Consider the following 18,434-nt stretch of genomic DNA (forward strand, 5'->3'; position numbering starts at 1 on the left):
AAATTTAGTATGAGGGATTAATTCCTCTCTTTCCAAATACAGTCAGCACGCCGTCGTGGCAGTCAGCACCTTTATATTTGCAATCAACGACAGTCGTGGCAGTCAGCACCAATAGTTGGCTGTGGCAGTCAGCACCCGTGGCAGTCAGCACCTATCCTTTGGCATATTATCACGAAGCTTTACCACAATATAGGTCTTAATTTATTTAATTTCGAACTTAGTCAAATTCGGTCCAAAAATTAGCTATTCACAACACTCTATTCTCCAATTCAACTCAGATTAGGTTATTTTCAAACAAAGTCAAACTATTCTGAACGACTGGTTTGTTTAAATTTCACTACATGTTGGTACAAACATCCAACTGCTTATTAAAATTAACTGAGCTACCCAATCTTAGTTCAGATTTCTTTTTCAAATGAAGTTTAAACTGTTAACTCATTAAAGACACTTTGAACCAAATACATTCGTTCGTTTAAATTTATTATTATTATTATTATTATTATTATTATTATTATTATTATTATTATTATTATTACATTTGTTTCACAACTTATGAACCAATGATTTGAAGCAATCTATGTCGGAAGAGTTTCCATTTACTGGTGCAGAAAATAAACAGATTTGTTTTATTTTAAATTTTCATTTTTCTCAGTGTAAAGATCCGTCGAATTGTATGTTTTTAATACTCATAGTTCTTGTATTCATTGAATAAGACATATTTCACTGTAAGAAAGCGTAGTTATAAGGAATTAAGCAGAAAGTAAAAAGAAAAATGTAAACAAACTTGTATGTTATACGAAACTGAAAACAATTAAATATCAATTAATTTCGAAGCTCTAGTAGTAAAAATGACACTAAAATAACACTATTAAGTAAGAAGTTGTGTCAATTATTATATAAATTCTCCTGACACTGATGGACATGCTACTTATAAACATAATAAAACGATTAAGTTGAGTTTGAATTTAACGTCCCTTTCAGCAGCGAGGCTATATGAGACGAGACCTACTGATTAACGTGGAATCCGAACCACATGAGCTCCCACCGGGAAGCGAACCCGGATCTCCCACGCCAAAGACACGCACGCTAACCGTTTAGCCACAGAGGAGCTCACAAGTAAACCTTACGTTTGGGTGAATCGAGTTGCTGACTGAGACACATATGAGAAAGTAGTACTAAATGTGGTCAGTATTTCAGTGAAGTTGTAGGTGCGAAGCTCCAGGGGTTTAGGAGATACAGCTACCAGAACATCACATGAAAGTACAGAATAGTCTTCATACAGTTGGAGGTAAAAGCCCTGTAAGACCTCGTGTAACGACAAAAGGTTAATAACAAATGTATGGGTACATATTAGGACTAGGGAGAAGTCATATAGTAAGGGTATACCTGACGGCGGCCATCTTGAAATCCGCCATTTTGAATTAAGGTTAAGTTTTTAAAATAGGAATAGGGTCATGTGATACATGATTTAAGGCGAAAATTTAATCAGAAGAACAATGGTGACGTTAATTTTGATTTACGCGTAATTGTTAAAAAGTTACAAGAAAATTAAATATTGTTGCAGCGAGAAATAGATGTGAACAGGATACAAGAAAAACAACGAAATGGCGTGCAAGTACAGCATCAAACAACTAACATTGTAACGCCACCATTGTATTTCTGATTAACTTCTAGCCCGAAGTCATCTATTGCATTACTCTATTCCCATTTAATTTTGTGCTGGTTAATGATAAAGCAAAAATGGTTATACTGCTGAATTTAAGGTAAAATTTGCTATTAATAAGGTGTCACTGTTATGCGTTTTGTTTAAAACTTTTGTCTCATTCAAAATGGCGGATTTGAACATGGCCGCCATCAAGGCAACTCTTACCATATACCTAATATTTATCCACCTGCTTTTTATTTAATTATTATCATTAACACAAAATTTACAAGGTGGGGTAAAGGACTAATACATATGCTGCAACAATATTTAATTTTTCTGTAACTTTTTACCAATTGCGCGTAAATCAAAATTAACGTCACCACTGTTCTTCTGATTAAATTTGCGCCTTAAATCATGTATCACATGACCCTATTCCTATTTTAAAAACTTAACCTTAATTCAAAATGGCGGATTTCAAGATGGCCGCCGTCAGGTGTACCCTTACTATATGACTTCTCCCTAGTCCTAATATGTACCCATATATTTGTTATTCACCTTTTGTCGTTACACGAGGTCTTACAGGGCTTTTACCTCCAACTGTATGAAGACTATTCTGTACTTTCATGTGATGTTCTGGTAGCTGTATCTCCTAAACCCCTGGAGCTTCGCACCTACAACTTCACTGAAATACTGACCACATTTATTACTACTTTTTCATATGTGTTTCAATCAGCAACTCGATTCACCCAAACGTAAGGTTTACTTGTCAGTAAAATGATTGAGTTGTTCGTGAAAGAAATTATTTAAGTGTCAGATATTCATTGTTATTTAATATTGTGTGGTAATAGACCTTAAGTTAACGTTTATCTGGGAAGAATTGATAGTAACCACACCACAAAAGTTGAGAAATGCTTTAATGGCATACTACAAGTTAACATGAACTATTATGAGTGTAATCCTGTTTCCTGCAAATGGGTGTCATTTCAATTTTGGTGTTAGGTATGTTCTGTTTTGAGTCTACTTAAGCTTTTCAAATAAGTGTTGGCACAGTCTCCATCATGACGAGATATAATAAAATGTTGAAAAATATTCAACATAGCTGGTACCCTGGATTGAACTAGAACTTTTAGGCTGAAAAGCAAGCACACTAAAGCGAGCAGTACAATGATTATGCTATTTAGACTTAGTATGTGAGCATTAATGGTGAAATAGGATTATTAGGTCTATTAAATTTAAATATATGTACAATCTGAGGTGTGAAATAATTCACAAAGAAAGAAACATTAGGCCATGTATTGCGGTTTCTCACATTTTCTTTTTCACGAGTAATGTTAAGATCACGGGGAAAAAAATAGTGACTTTCTGAACCTATTTTGTTACAAGTTCTTGTAAAATTGAGAAAGTACTTAAAATAACAAGCAGCAGGTGGTCGAAGTAGCAAAAAATTTTCACCGAATTTCGATAGTCAAACGCAATTTTTTGCTGTTTTATCAGGCAGATATCGAGATAATATCTTATTGAAGGTCAGGATTATTACTTTTTATTCTTAAATATACCTAGTAGGTACCTGTAGCCTCTATGCTGGTAGTGATTTCTTTCAAAAATATTGTACGGGTAGCGTGGAACAGAACAAAATATCAGAATGCTGAATTTGAACATTATTTGGTGAAGGAGTGTTCTTCTTAAGAGTGAAATGTAATTTATCTTTGCTACTGGGGACATTTTTATTCATATTCGACCGGAGAGAACCAAGTGAACGAGAAAGTATGTCTGGAAGTAACATTTTATGTTGGTTGCCAGGGACGTACGCAGGGGGTGGGTCTTGGGGGTCCGGACCCCCCCCCCCTTGAAATTTCGACTTTTGTGTAAATTTAGCCTAATTTTAGGGACAATTTTAGGAATTTTAATATAAAATACCCTCATATTGAGTTTGGACAGCTCCCGAAATAAATTCCTGCGTACTCTACTGTTGGTTGCCCTAACCTTCTTTCCCTTCTCTTGCTTTCTCTCTCTTTCCTAAATAGCATGACATTTTTAGTTTGGCGGGAATTGGTCACATGCTATTAAAAGTCATGTTATACTTCTTTTTTTCATATCAGAATATGAGCAACTCTAAAGGTGTGACTTCATTTTTATAACCATCTTGACCTCTCTCTCTGTGTGTATGTGTGTGTGGGGGGGGGGGCTAATTGTCAAATATTAAATTTAATGTTAAATTCGTAGTCGAAAGACATCATGTTCGATTGGATTGGGTTTGAATTTAGCGACCTCTCAGACAGCGAGGCTATATGAGAAGTGATTGATTGATTGATTTTTAGTTTAGCGTCCCTTTCAGCAGCGAGGCTATATGAGACGTGGACCTACTGATTAACGTGGAATCCGAACCACATGAGCTCCCGCCGGGAATCGAACCCGGGTCTCCCACGCCAAAGGCGCGTACGCTAACCGCTTAGCCACGGAGGAGCTCTATATGAGAAGTGAGATTTAAACTGCGTGAGCTTCTGCCGAGAATCGAACAGTATGTCCTGCGCCGAGAAGCTTACGCTGATCATATAGCCACGGAGAAGCTCTCATCATTTGGGAATTCTAATTAGAAAGTATTGGATTTAAATACCTTTTCCTCTATGTACTGAAAATTAATTATGAATTTTAATTAGGAAATAATATCTCGTTTTGTACAATAGAAAATATTAATTTAGCCGAAATCATGTATTGTATAGAAAGACTGAAACTAGATTGGAATGAAGATTTCTGGTGAGTCTACCAGCAAACCTCAGCAACGATTCGCGAGGACAACTCAAGAACAGGTTTTCTCTTCTGAAAACAATAAGACCAGACCAGGGAGAAGGCCGTGGAAAGGGCAAGAGACCACCTGCTGCTCGAAAACCCTTTCATCTGAGCCGTTTTTACGCGCCGTATTTACGCTCGAAGTTAAAAGCAGCCAGACTTTTCAAGCGTATAAAAATTCGGTACGTAAACGTACGCCAGGTCCCATACACTAACGTATTGACAGCTGCTAACAAGACTAGCGCATGAAATTTTATGGCTACGACTGAAAAATACGCCAGTGTATGGCTGGTGTAATGAAGTATGTTTTATTTCGTATCACTTAATGTCATCCTTGTACCTTGCGCATATTTGTAAATAGTTTTGCGTAATGATATTACTGAATTAAGGTATTTCGTTCATTGCAGGCAGAAAGAGAAATACAAGACATTAAAGATGAAGTAGTACTCAAAGATGATGGTGGCTTTGATATTGATGCAGAAGTACTTCGAACTTATGTGCGTGAAAGTAATTCGTTCGTAGAAATCGTTAATAAATCTGAGTTGGTAAAACAACGTACAACAATTGGTGTTAGAACTGCGTAATGTTAGTGAGGTTTATTCAGATTGTAACAACAGCGAATTATCAACAATGCCATCAGTATGTGATGATGTGTATGCGTCTGGATCACAGACTAGAGCGTTGTCTCCAAATTCAGATGAAAAACAACTCCGTCAGAATCACTCCATTTGTTGTGAAGAATTGACTAACGCTATAAGGAAAAAACCAGGAGGGGAGGAAATAATAAACTACTACAAACAACATAAGGTTCTCACCGAAAAACTCAGAAAACGACTTGTAAATATTGTTGTGGCAATCATAACAAACAAATATGGGTTTCATCCTACAACACCACAGAAAGTTGAATATGCCAAAGCAACGGGGAATATTTTTCATTGCTTAAAGGATCCATCGACAACCTACGATCATGTAAGTACAATTTTGTGTGTGTGTGTGTGTGTGTGTGTGTGTGTGTGTTATTGCACAGAAAATAACTTTCTGTGGGTGAAAAACTGTCGTTAAAATCAATTATGGCATAGTCCATATCAATTCAGGTAGGAAAGGGGTACCTTCATAGTCTCAGATGTTATTGAATTAAACATATTAAAATTCAGGACAAATTAAGATTTGTTTTTAATGTTTTCTCGGAAAAAAAAATCTAGCCCGAGCTACATACCGCAAAAACCTCGAGTGCCATTTCTCATATGCGATTTTCGACAAATTTTTAAAATGCTTATATCCCTGGAACGGTTGAAGATATTTTTCCCTCTTGGTTTCATTTGAAAGAGAGATTCCACTTCGGAATTTAACAGGTTTTTAAACAATGGGAAATTTTACCACACATCATACCAATTTCTATTACCATATTCGCACATTAGCAAACCGCGTTACTTGTAATGCGTTACTTTTTAAGTAACGTTTCCTAGTAACGCGCTACATTTTTTCCAAAGTAACTGTAACGGTAACCCGTTACAAATTTTTAAGTAACATACCTAGTTTGCGTTACTTTTTTCGCGTTACATTTCGGATGAGTAACCATAATATATGTATATTATTTTTCGGAAACAAACGTTTCTTTCCTGTAAGTGAATTTCTCAGAATGAAACAATCGAGCATGAACTACGTATGTTAGTGACCGACAGTCATTGACACACAGAGAAACAGATAAGTTCGTAGTGCCACTTGCTGTTTTTGGAAGATGAGGATAGCCTTAGGGTAATCACGCGTACTGATTGAAGATTTGGTCGTGGATTTTGACAGTTCCAAATCAATACATTCAGTGAGTGAACTAGGAGTGCAATGATACCGCTAGTCTGTTTTACTTTTATTGGTGTTGTTTTTATAAAGATGGAGAACGAAAATATTTTACCGTTCGAACATCTGAAAGAATACTTTTTTCCTAAAAGCTGAGGGTGATGGTGCACAGATTTATCAACAACAAGGATCCCATAATTAACGATATACAGTAAGGAGTTAATATGAATAAACTGTGTTCTGATGAGCAGGCCTACTTTTTTACTAGAAAATAGTTTGCTGATGGTATGTAATATTGTAGTTCTTTCAGATCAGTCTGCTTATCCTAGAGTCCCGTTGATTATAGAGTTTGAACCTACCTTTAAAAAGCACGTATCGATTTTAAGAGTTACTGGCAAGTTTTGATTCACCCCCAGTTCATGTGTTCTCATTTTATTAGTTGTAGTGTAATGTTTCTCTATATTCTGTATTTTTAATTTTACATAACAACATTATTATTATATAATTAGTTTAGCAGAATAATAACAAGTAACCATGTTTTCTAACGCATAGGGATGAGCAAGAGTCAAGCTAAATCTCGACTCGACTCGAATTCAAATCGAGTTTCGAGTCAAGTCAAAGGTAATTCTCGAGTCAAGTTCCGAGCCGATTCAGATTTTCGCGTCGAGTTTCGAGTCCAGTCGAGTTTGAAAATGGCTCGTTCGTTTTAACTCGTCCTGAAATCATGGCCTGATTACACTGGAAAGCGAAAGCCATGAGAAATGTAAGTTAAACAGTAATATGGAATACCTTTAGTGTTGCTCACGAGAGGGGACACTGGTCGCATCTTGTCTCGATAGAGAGACCACAAGAGATTTTTTATAACAATCTCAGTTGGGCTCGGCTCAACTGAGAAGATGGTTCGAGCCGGCTCGCTTGGGGTGAACCATCGGCTCGAGCTGGCTTGGTAGGGATGAACCATCTGCTCGGTTTGGCTCAACTGAGCCGAGGGCTTTAACGGAGTCGGTTGCGTGAGCTGTTGGCTCGGCTCACTTCGCGGTTCGGGTCAATAGTGAATGAGCTGTGAGCCGAGCTGCTCGAGTCGTTGACAATTCTAAACCCGGGCCGAGCAGTTTTGAAGATATCTGGCCAGTGTTCTATAACTTTTAACAGTGTTTGGCTCGAGCCTGAATACTCAACCTAGACCCTCAACCCAAATTCAGAAGCTCGTAAACAATGTCCTTGACTCCTAGACTTCACGACTACCGAGGTTGGCAATGAACTAGTTTTTTAGTATTCAAATACAAACCGTCTATCTTTCATGTTTATATACAGTGTTGTTATAATTAATAATAATAATAATAATAATAATAATATAAGTAGTAGTAATATTAGTGTATATTGTCTATGTAATATACTTGAAGAATATGCTCGAAACTACACACGGGATTTGGCTCAACTCGACTCGAAACTTGACACCAATTCAAATCGAGTTGGAGGAAATTTTTCGAAACTAGTTCTCGGGTCGAACTCAAAAATGTCTGTTTCTAGTCGAATCGAGTTTCAAAGAAAACTCGCTCGTGCCCATCTCTATGAGTAACGCAGTATGGCATTTTACCAATGTTACATTATATGAAAATGTTCATATATCAAGTAAAAATTTGTCCTTGCATTTACATAAAGCGATTCAGAACGTGCAATAATAATAATAATAATAATAATAATAATAATAATAATAATAGTAGTAGTAGTAGTAGTGGTAGTAATAGTAGCACGGAAAAAATGAAGTAATATTTTTTTCACATATTTAAAGTTTCGGACCTAAAAGTAACGCGTTACTTTCAAAGTAAAGTAACAGTTACTTTTTGGGGCAAGTAACGCGTTACTAACGCGTTACATTTTAAGAGAAAGTAAAGTAACTTGTAACGCGTTACATTTTTACAAGTAACTTACCCAACACTGGTGTCATGCAATAAAAATCTAGTCATATTTGACATAGTATTTTAATTCTGCATATTCTGGACTTTCTTTGAACTTTCCAAATCATGAAAGGTCTTCTAAAACATTCTGGATCCTTCCACATAATTCCATAATGTAACCACATTCTGGAATCATCCAGATAACTCTACCTAGCATATAAAAGGAAGAACACATGATTTTACTGTTAAGTTGTGATCAGGTAGACAGAGAGCAGTTCATTAACTTTGTGGTCAAATAGTACCTAGGCCTATAGGCATTTATGAGGATCTGCTAATTGTTGAGTCGTTGGTGTTCTGTGGAAAGAACAGTTTGAATTGTCTTCTGACAGGAGCCACAGGAGAGTGAAGTGTGCTGACTATTTGCATGAAAGAATAGTATACTGTATATATGACTAGCCGAATAAGAGAAATCTTCAGGTTAGGAATAACAGGGCTCATTTCAAGACTATATTAAAGTCAAGATGTTTCCTGTGTTCTACATGCTTTGACAGAATATCAACAATGACACCAACTGAACATAAAGCTTCCCACGTTGTGGATGATGAAAATTTCGTATCTGCAGCAAAAGATTTACATTCCCTGGATTGGTGTTAGTCCTGTTAAGAAATCATGGTCAGTCAAGTCAAGTCGTAAGCTATTTGCATCAAGAAAGCACTGTGAAGCTAGTGTGTATATTAAATCAAAACTGACAAAACTCTTCAAACTAGAATTTCCAATGGAGTGGATATACAGTGCTACTGGTCATGGGAAGAGGCTTTGTGATGGCGTATCCTACACAGAGTGTACAGAAGTGGTATGGTTTGGAACCTGCAATATGTTTCGGAACTTGCACACATATTTTGGAAGTTTCAATACATTCGAAAGTCTGTTACTGTCCTTTATGCAAAATTAAAATGCCATGTTAAATATGGCTAGATTTTGATTTCATGAGACTACTATTTGGGAATATGATAATAGAAGTTGGTTTAATGTATGGCAAAATTTTCATTTGTTAATAAAACCTGTTATACTCAAAAGTGGAAGTTCTCCTTTTCATTGTACATAGTATTATATAGTACAGATCAACAGAAAACAAAAAAAAAAAGCATTGCCTTTTTATGAACAAAACTGTTTTAAAAAATAAAAAGGCTGAAACGTGAGAACCTGGACAAATTTTTCGAAACGCAGGGTATGATTTCAGTAAGTAAAACATTATTAATTTTCAAATGAATATCTTTAACTGCTCCAGAGATATCAGCATTTTAAAAATTTGCCTGAATTCGCACGTGAGAAATTGCACTCGAGGTGCCATATTGGTCGTCCTGTAGCTCGGGCCAGATCTTTTGGAGAGGTTGGTCAAAACAAAAAATACGCGTTTCTTAATTTGTCCTAAATTTTGATATATGTTAAATTTAGAAACATCTGAGACTACAAAGTTAATATGTTTTCTTTGCCTGCCTGAATTGATATAGGCTATTCGTTACAGAATTGCCAATATAACTGCATTTGTCATCAGCTGTCTGTGTTTTTCCTTACTTTCACAAGTATTGAATAAAGAAAAAAAGGGTCCTACAGAATTCGAGATAAGCCGTTCAGGGCTTCGTGTCACAGAGTTCTTTTTTCTTTAAAGACTTAACGTGTAACTTGAAATATGCTTTCAAATGTCTGTATTTAAAATGTTTTTGAATTATTGGATCATCTAAATTGCTTTATGACATAAGTAAAACTTTAGAGGGTGTCTGCAAGCCACAGTCAATGATTTGACTTTTACTTATAACGAAAGAATGCTTCATTCTCATAGAATTAGTTCCTTCACTTTATTTCATTTAAATGTGAGCTCTGGAGCCTGGTTTCAATTGTTAAAATATAAATGTAATAGCTTTATTTATTTCTGTTAAAACCATAAAACTGTTTCAGCTTTGATTCAACCGGCCCATATTGATAGGGGGATTATTTTAGACATTGAGTGCCTAACAAATTTTTCACCACCTTTATTCTTAAAAATAAACTCTCTGACGCTAATGGAAGATCTGTACGTTGAGCTATTAAGAATTTATTTACAGTCAGACTTAGAAATAAATCATTCTGAATAAAGCACCTCCATGAGTAATCTCCCTTCAAACAATAATGAGGTGAAAATAGCATGGTTAAATAGCAATGTCTGTATAAGACACAAAATCACAAAGCACGATGAAAAACTGAGCCTGCATAATCATGAACTGTGGGCTAAGAGTTTCTGTGTGCACGGTTCAACAGATGAACCTCCCGTTAGCGCCGTGTTTCTTTTAAAATATTATAATTCAACGATATGCTTTTAAAAAGGGGAGGGGGTTCCATTTCCCATTTAAGAATTTTAAGTTACTTCGCCGTTGGAAAGAGCAACTTCCATGATCACTTGAGAAAATGGTAAATCTCCACAAAACAATTTTCGACATTTTTTTTTTTTTTTTTTTTACCTTCTTATAATGTTAGATTGAAGATTCTTGGACCAGTGCAAGCCATGTAATATGCTCAAGAATGGTCCTTATTTTTTGTCAGGTTCAAGGGGAAGTCAAGGATTCTATTTTTCGAAAGCTAAGCGGTTAGCGTACGCGCCTTTGGCGTGGGAGACCCGGGTTCAATTCACGGCGGGAGCTCATGTAGTTTTGATTCCACGTTAATCAGTAGGCCCACGTCTCGTATAGCCTCGCTGCTGAACGGGACGTTAAACTCAAAATCAACTCAACTCTATTTTTCGAAATTCAGTTGACACCCTGCTTTATTTTTCACAGCGCTCAACAGTGTTTTGCAGAATCTCATGTTTTAGCACCCTGTATCTCCTGAAGTATGAGCACCATTTTAAAAAAAATCATGTTGACAGCAAGTCTTACATATACCATTCGCTGTTTAAAAAAAAAAAATCGAAATTCTGTTGAAGAACCTAAATAATTATTAAGATGTATCTCTAATTGAGGTAATGTAGAGGTATTGAATGAACAGCTGTAACTGATTTTTTTCCATTCCTTTACTATACCTAGTGAACAAAGAAAATACATTTTTTTATGCGAATGAAGGACTGCTCTAGCATTTCATAATTTGACATGTGAAGAGATTTCATTTCGCTGCGAATTATAGTAAACATACTTTATATGAGCTTGTAACCAACTAACATCAATGAATAAGAGCGAAAACGCTCAACATCCAGTGTCTAGCATTTCGAAGCCCTTCCAATTGGCTTTTTTTAAATTTATTTTTTATGGGTTTTAGGAATCTGTTTCATGCTGGCTTTAGGGAGGGGGAGGAATCAAGAAGGTGTTAAGCAGGGCTCATATTGAATGTGACTTCCCGGTATTTGCCTAGTGTGACTGAGGTAAAATGCTAGAAAAATCAGGATGGTCGGCTGATGGGATTGAATCCAGGACTTCTCGGGTGCTAAGCCAAAGCTCTGTCACTGAACCACGGCCGCCCGGTTTACAGTTTTACATAGTTCCATTTGTAGAGTCAATGTTACCATATCTGTAAATATATTTTCTTATCCTTAACCATTTTACCAATAAGTGGTATGTTGTGTATTTGTTACTTTCATCTTAAGAAAAATGGAGCTGTTAAGCGAAAGTTTATAAAATCTATTTGACGGAACAGATCTTAATCAACCAACATAGGTATCAATAGCAAATGTTCCGTTATTTGGAAAATAAATATGGACTGTAAAACAAATTTTGAATAATGTAGATGGGTAAACGATAATATTTAATTATATACAAAGATAAGCAACAGACATTGAACCACTTGACATGGATTTACCATAACTTTTTTGTCCGTTTCTTCTACTAAAACTATTTTTTCCTTCACAGATATGTCCGGAATTTGAAGTAATGTTCCCTGGTAAAGGCAATAATTTCGTTGGAAAATATCCAGGTGTGCAGAATAGAATATTGGAGGTAGTAGCTTCTTACTTCAACGACAGTTAAGATGAGTCATGCTTTGGAAATACGAAAGAAGAACCAGGTAAATTGTAGATTTGTAATTGTTTTTAAATTTCTGTGACGCTGTACTTTCCGGGCTTTATTTTGGTATTTTCATCTTTTATTCCCTTATGATGCATAGGTTATTTCTGTGTTTGTAGTGGAATTAATATTGACATCCTACACTCGATACTGAATTTTGAACCGCGGTGGCTCAATTGGTTGAGCGCTCACCTCTGGTTCGTGAGGTCGTAGGATCGATCTCTATTCATGCCATGTGGGACTTGTGGTGGACAAACACCATCTGCGTAGGTTATTCAGAGTTCTCCCGTTTCCTCCCACTCTTCATTCCACCAATTTGTCACGTTATCATCTAACCTGCCTGAGCGAAAGTTGCATAAAGGCTTCAAAAAACTAAATTTAACTTCAGTTTTATGCGGAATTTGTAACTGCATCTGACTGTGTGTCAGTGATGGGGCATTTGCTTTACATATATAACAACATTGTAACATAACTTGACGAACCATTATGCATTTTCTAGATCATATTAATGTTTATTTTTCAAGCATTCCCCAATTCAGCATTGGTATTATATGTTTTGCGAGTTAAAACGTGAATAAAAGGTAGAGTATTCTCCTTTGATTATCCTTACTAAATGGTTTCTCCATGACGCCAATTTTAGAGGCTACTTAAGACGTTTTGCAGATTTTTATGTATATTCGAGAGACAGGTGCCATCTATTTAGTATATATAAAATATTTAAAAAAAAATAGTGTGCTTGGATTTATAAACATAGACAAACCAACAAAAGAAAAGCGTTTCTAACGTAATACTCATTACTTTTTGTAGCTAAGATTACATTGGTTCGTTACAAGAGATTGAGGGTAAAATATGTCGACTACTGCTGGTGTTTTTTTTTTTTTTTTTTCGATTTCGTTGCACGCTAAAAAAAAAAAATCTGTAATTCTGAACCATTGTACTCATTTCACGCCCTTTATGATTTATAACTTTATTTTGTAGCTTTTCATTCATTCTTCGTGAAGTTAATAGTACAAAGAACGTGATTACAATGAAGTAGCTTCAATGATTTAAACCAAATACTGAACATGTACTGTGACTGTGGTCTGTCGCAGCAAATACACACATGTCTCTGAAAGTTCCACCATATTTCCTCCTGAATATTTTGGTTCTACCGATTATGTTGAGGCGTGTCTATGGACCGAGATATTTCATACTCTCCCCCCCCCCCTCACACACACACACACACTGTTAGAATGACCCTGCAATAAGTGTAGATAATGAGCATTTTGCATATCTTTTAACATTTACAATAATCAAACTATAAAACTTATCTCCTTCAATACATATTTGTTCTCAAACTACAACAAACCCAGGGAAGAACCATATTAAGTAACATAACATTAATTGAGATCACATAGCACCATGATATTTTAATAATTTCATGACGCCCTGGAATGCTCAGGCAACTGACATGGGTTGTTCAAATCAATTTATGCAATTCCAATGCATGTCCTAAAATCTTTTCTTAACATTTTATGTAACTGTGTATATCATACTGTACAGGGACGCACGGAAGGGGGGGGACACGGGGGTCCGAACCCCCCCCCCCGAAATTTCGACTTTTTAAAAATTTAGCCTAATTTTAGGGGCAATTTTAGCAATTTTAATATAAAATAGCTTCATATTTAGTTTGGACCCCCCCCGAAATAATTTCCTGGGTACGCTACTGATACTGTAGACAGAAACCATTCAGTTTTTAAGTATAACCTTTACTCAGCGCACTTACAGCACTCATAATTTGTAATTGTTTCACAAATTCACTCCTTTACACTTAGCAAACTCTGCAAATTGTTACCAGTAAGAGGACACACATAGGACTTGTATCTCTCCAAGTTAAATTTTTTGTTTCAATTCCCCCACTCAAAAATATTTAAGCTCAGAATGTCCAAAATTTCAGTGAGCTTATCTTCTTAAATTTTCTTTCGGTCTCAGATTTTCACAATTATCAGTTAAAAAAAAAAAAAATACGAAAAGTAATGAAAATCCATTTTACATGTAATATATCTGAATTAGATAAAAAAAAATATAACTTTATAGACAAGAAAAATATTTAAAAATATAAGAGGAAAGTGAATTCTAGTTAGCAGCTAGAGACAAGGGGAACTTCTGGAGCTTTGAGCATTTATTGTACGATTGACTGAATTTGTTCTGTTTAGATTGAAATGTTTCATTTGGTTTCGTATCAAACCTTTTTGTTTTACGTTTTTAGAGATTTTTAAAATGTTTTCTTTAACCTATTAAAAATTTTACGAGTAGCTAGTCGTTACCGTTGTAGTTTGAGAGACTGAAACATGTTCTAATTCGTAATGTTTTACATTACATGGTGGAACAACAGTATTGAGGCTCTAATATGTCTTGTGCGACAACTACTAGCTACGGCTAAGGGAAGAAGAAAGGCAGAGAGAGTTCTCGTAAACTTACTTCAACACCGTGCTTTTCAATTTCATAGGGTAAGCTTAACATTTGTGTCATAATCTTGTACATTCTAGTCAATCGTGGCTACCCAATTAACCTTGTAACTAAACATTTGCTATGTGCCCTCGAGAGGTCCTGGGTTCGCTTTTAGGGGCCTTTCATTCTGACTGACGTTTTTGCTAAGTTAAACGAGGCAAATCCTTGCAAATGGATGGCACCTGCAACATAGGCCCTGGCCAACACCGTCCCGAATCCTTTCCCTTCCCATCTCTTGGCCTGAGTCTTAGGTGCTTAAAGACCACAAATAAAGTTCAAGTTCTAAATGAAATTCATAATTCGTAATTTATAGAAATATCCTACATACATTTTGTGTTTATTCTTGTTTCAGCCTTTATTATATGATTTTTTTTTCAGAACGATTCACCGCTGGAAGCGTCTTCAGAAGAAAACATTACGAAGCAGCCAGTATTAGTTTTCGTCGGACCAAATAAATGTTCACCGAGCAACATTTATGTCGAAGTGACTAATTATATTCTGGATATCAGTTGTAATGTTGACAGAATATCTTCGTTTGATCAATTGTTTAAAATTCACTTTGTTTTGAACTGTGAATTCGATACAACTCTGCAAAAGTTTTTTAACTACGTTGGAAGCTTCTGTGAACTGCCAAAACTACACACACCGAGAATGAGAGAAGTTGAAAGTTTACTTGAACAATGTGAAACTGACAAAATGTGATACTTCGTTTCAGGAAAAAAAGTTTAATGCTAGAAGTATATGTAAATTTCTAATTAATGTGAATTAAAGTGTACCCAGAGAGAGAACTGAATGTATTTCTCGTATAGATGATAAGTTATTATTATTATTATTATTATTATTAACTACAACGCATCTTTGGTACAATGCTTAGAACACTGTTCAACTCGTTGTTACTTAATCACACAATGTTATATTATTGTTATATACGTAGGCCATCACCGACAAATGTGAGTGACCGTGTGCATCATTTAAAAAATCAACATGCTCTGTACGAAGGTTCAAGACTGCAGTTACATTGCCCAAATGTTCATTGTCCAATTATTTTGACTACTTTCAGTGGTTTCCGAAGACATGTGCGTAAATGTGTGAACAGAAATAATGAGTCGTGTAACACGGATTTAATTTCAAACATTTCGCATGACAGTTGCGAAAGCAATCACATAGCGAATTACTCTCTCTGTTCCTTAAGTCCAGACAACATCAGCGATGTGACTGTGTCTGCATATGACGTGCACAACATGATAGTTTTGTCAAAATGAAATTCTTTAGGTCTTCCTTTAAGCTCGATAGATGTACTATTCAAGGTACTTCCGAAATATTAGAGCCTGTAGTAAATGATATTGAATTGTACGTAATGAGAAATATTTCTCTTTACCATGCCAGTGAGATCTGCAGTAAACTGCAAATGCTTCAAACTCGTTTACAAGAGGTGGGCACTTCATACAAACGTAGGAAACTTTTATCACAATAATCTTGCATTGTATTACCGCGTGAATTGATCATATGTACTCGGTTTGATGGCACATGGGCCAAATCTCAGGGTGTATATAATCAAACCCAAGTTTGAATACTATACTATACGGATGTTATTGAATAATACATCTATGACGCGCCATATAATGATAGAAAGGCAAACAGGTAGCACTTTAATGTCAGACTTTTGTGATGGCTCTCATTTTAGGAACAATCCTTTAGGAGTAAATAATGAAGTATTTCTACAGATTCAACTATATTACGATGAGTTCCAGACAGTAAACCCTCTTGGTAGCAAAACATGTATTCATAAACGTGGTGGGATATATTACATACTTCGTAACCTACCACCATATTTCAACTCATCTCTCGAAAACATGCATCCACGCTATTGATATGAAAAGAGTGGGTTTGAATGAAATTTTGACGCCTATTATTTATGATATCAAACAACTAGAGTCTGATGGTATTCCTGTGAACTTTCTTCCGGGTCAAAGAGTAATTCGATGAACTATCATGGCCTTCTGTCATGACAACCTTGCAGCTAACACATTGAGCAGAATGACTGAATCATTTTCCGCCCTGTATATTAGAAGGGTCAGAATATTCATTTTCTGTAATTATTCAGTTGCATAAATGAAACATGAATTTTTATGTTTATTGGATCAAAAGCTTACGTAATATTCATCTAAGGGTTTATCAATTGTAACGTCTCCGGCTGTGGTAACTCGAGCAGTTTCTGAAAATACTGATTAGCTATGTGAACAAGAAGTGCATGAAAACAGCTTCCATTTTTGTTTTGTTTCATAGGACACTGACGGTTGCTATATTTGTGCAATGGTACAGCTTTAGTTCTGTGTTTGCGAATGTTCACAGTAATTTGTTACTCAGGAGTGGGCTAACATTCTCTTCGTTTCTAATCAGTCTCTAGTTCTCTTCTACCACAATGTGTTTTTCGAAACTTCTATCACAAAATGCATGAAATGATACTTTGAAGAAGTCCGACAATGCAATCTAATAACTGAGCTGCCGTGGCTCAGAGTTAGAGCTTTGGCTTAGCTTTTGGTAGTTTCTGGGTTCCATCCCAGCGGCCGACCATCCTGACAGGCTTTTCCTCCTTCACACCATACGATGCTGGGATGGAACCGTCCAACATCTTCTCCCTGCCCTATCCCAGCCTGAGCCTTGGATGACTAAAGACCATAAAATAAATTCAAATGCAATCTAATAAATTTAGCTTTCCAGCACCCAATTTCTGTACGAAATAGATTCTCAAGATTTGCAAATATGTGGTAACTTATGAAAAGCTTTATTAAGATATACACTTGTAAAATTTTATTATCTTTTGAGAAAACAATGCTCTTTGCATGACAGTTATACATACTTAAAAATTTTGCATTTTTCACACAGAAAAGCTATATATAATAACTTCCAACATATATTTAAAATTTGATACTTTGTTATAATCCATGACTAGCCTAGTCCTAGAAAATAGTCTTCAGTAACTTAAGTTACGGTAAAAAAAATTTCAAAGTCAGAGATATCCATTGCACACATCAGACAATTGTCAGCGTTTCATCAAACATGAAGGAAAAAAGTGCAGCATTTTTACTAACTCCCAATTGATGAAGGTAACCGCATACAGGAAATTTTATGTATTTTATATAATTTTCTTACGATGTTAGTGATAGTATGCCTTCTTTAAAATCTAAGAATAGTATGATTCGGAGCATGTAAATATATACGTTCTTCATCTCAAGAAATTGTGATGGATAGTTAAGAGGAGTTAATTTGCATTGTTAATTTATAGATGTTCATTTGTATTGTTATTTGAGATAACGTAGTGATTGTCAGGAAAGTTATGTATATTCATTAGGGGTGACACAGATTTCCCAATATTCTTCAACTATATCTTTTATGTTTTATTTCTATTTTTTAAATCTTATTTTCTCTATATTCAAAATTACCTCTGTGGTATTTCCTATGTCGTCATTTGTAGTGGGAGGTACCGATAGGTGGGTTTGGTTTTAGGCGAGATACAGCTTCGTCTAGTGGTGGTTAACCTCGTACGTATTGCATTTTCTACTAAACAAACATTGCTTTCATTTTTCTTGAAATGTATTCCTTGTTATCTTTCCTATCTGCATAATAGAAATTTCTTATTTCTGCTATGAAGGTAGTTCCTTCCAATGGAGTATATGTAAATCAATTAACAATAGAATGTAATTACCTGTTAAATCAAATACTACTATCTGTTTCTTGGGCTCTCATTGCAGTTGTCAGCCATCAAGGAAAGGCGAGATGAATGCTACATAATGA

General features: G+C 35.6%; 1 protein-coding gene across 3 annotated transcripts; it reads left to right on the forward strand.

The window, feature by feature from the left end:
- The first annotated feature begins 4,746 nt into the window (after positions 1-4,746).
- LOC145670721 (uncharacterized) lies at positions 4,747-16,096 on the forward strand. Of its 3 annotated transcripts, none has more exons than XM_081739499.1 (4): positions 4,747-5,401; positions 11,997-12,150; positions 14,524-14,638; positions 15,018-16,096. In XM_081739499.1, the coding sequence occupies exons 2-4, from the start codon at positions 12,122-12,124 to the stop codon at positions 15,339-15,341; spliced, it is 468 nt and encodes a 155-aa protein (XP_081595625.1). In that variant the 5' UTR covers positions 4,747-5,401; positions 11,997-12,121; the 3' UTR covers positions 15,342-16,096. The 3 variants fall into 2 exon arrangements, 2 of the variants coding, with proteins under 2 accessions (XP_081595625.1, XP_081595626.1); XM_081739500.1 differs by lacking the exon at positions 14,524-14,638 and having other exon boundaries at positions 4,751-5,401.
- The last annotated feature ends 2,338 nt before the right edge of the window (positions 16,097-18,434 follow it).

This window comes from Thermobia domestica, chromosome 14 (genome assembly GCF_964235325.1).
Source record: "Thermobia domestica chromosome 14, izTheDome1.hap1.1, whole genome shotgun sequence".
NCBI classification, from domain to species: domain Eukaryota; kingdom Metazoa; phylum Arthropoda; class Insecta; order Zygentoma; family Lepismatidae; genus Thermobia; species Thermobia domestica.

Coding starts and splice junctions, on each gene's coding strand:
- LOC145670721 (XM_081739499.1), top strand. CDS start 12,122: ATGCTTTGGAAATACGAAAGAAGAACCAG. Junction 12,151..14,523: donor AAATACGAAAGAAGAACCAG/GTAAATTGTAGA, acceptor GTGGAACAACAG/TATTGAGGCTCTAATATGTC. Junction 14,639..15,017: donor GTGCTTTTCAATTTCATAGG/GTAAGCTTAACA, acceptor TTTTTTTTTCAG/AACGATTCACCGCTGGAAGC.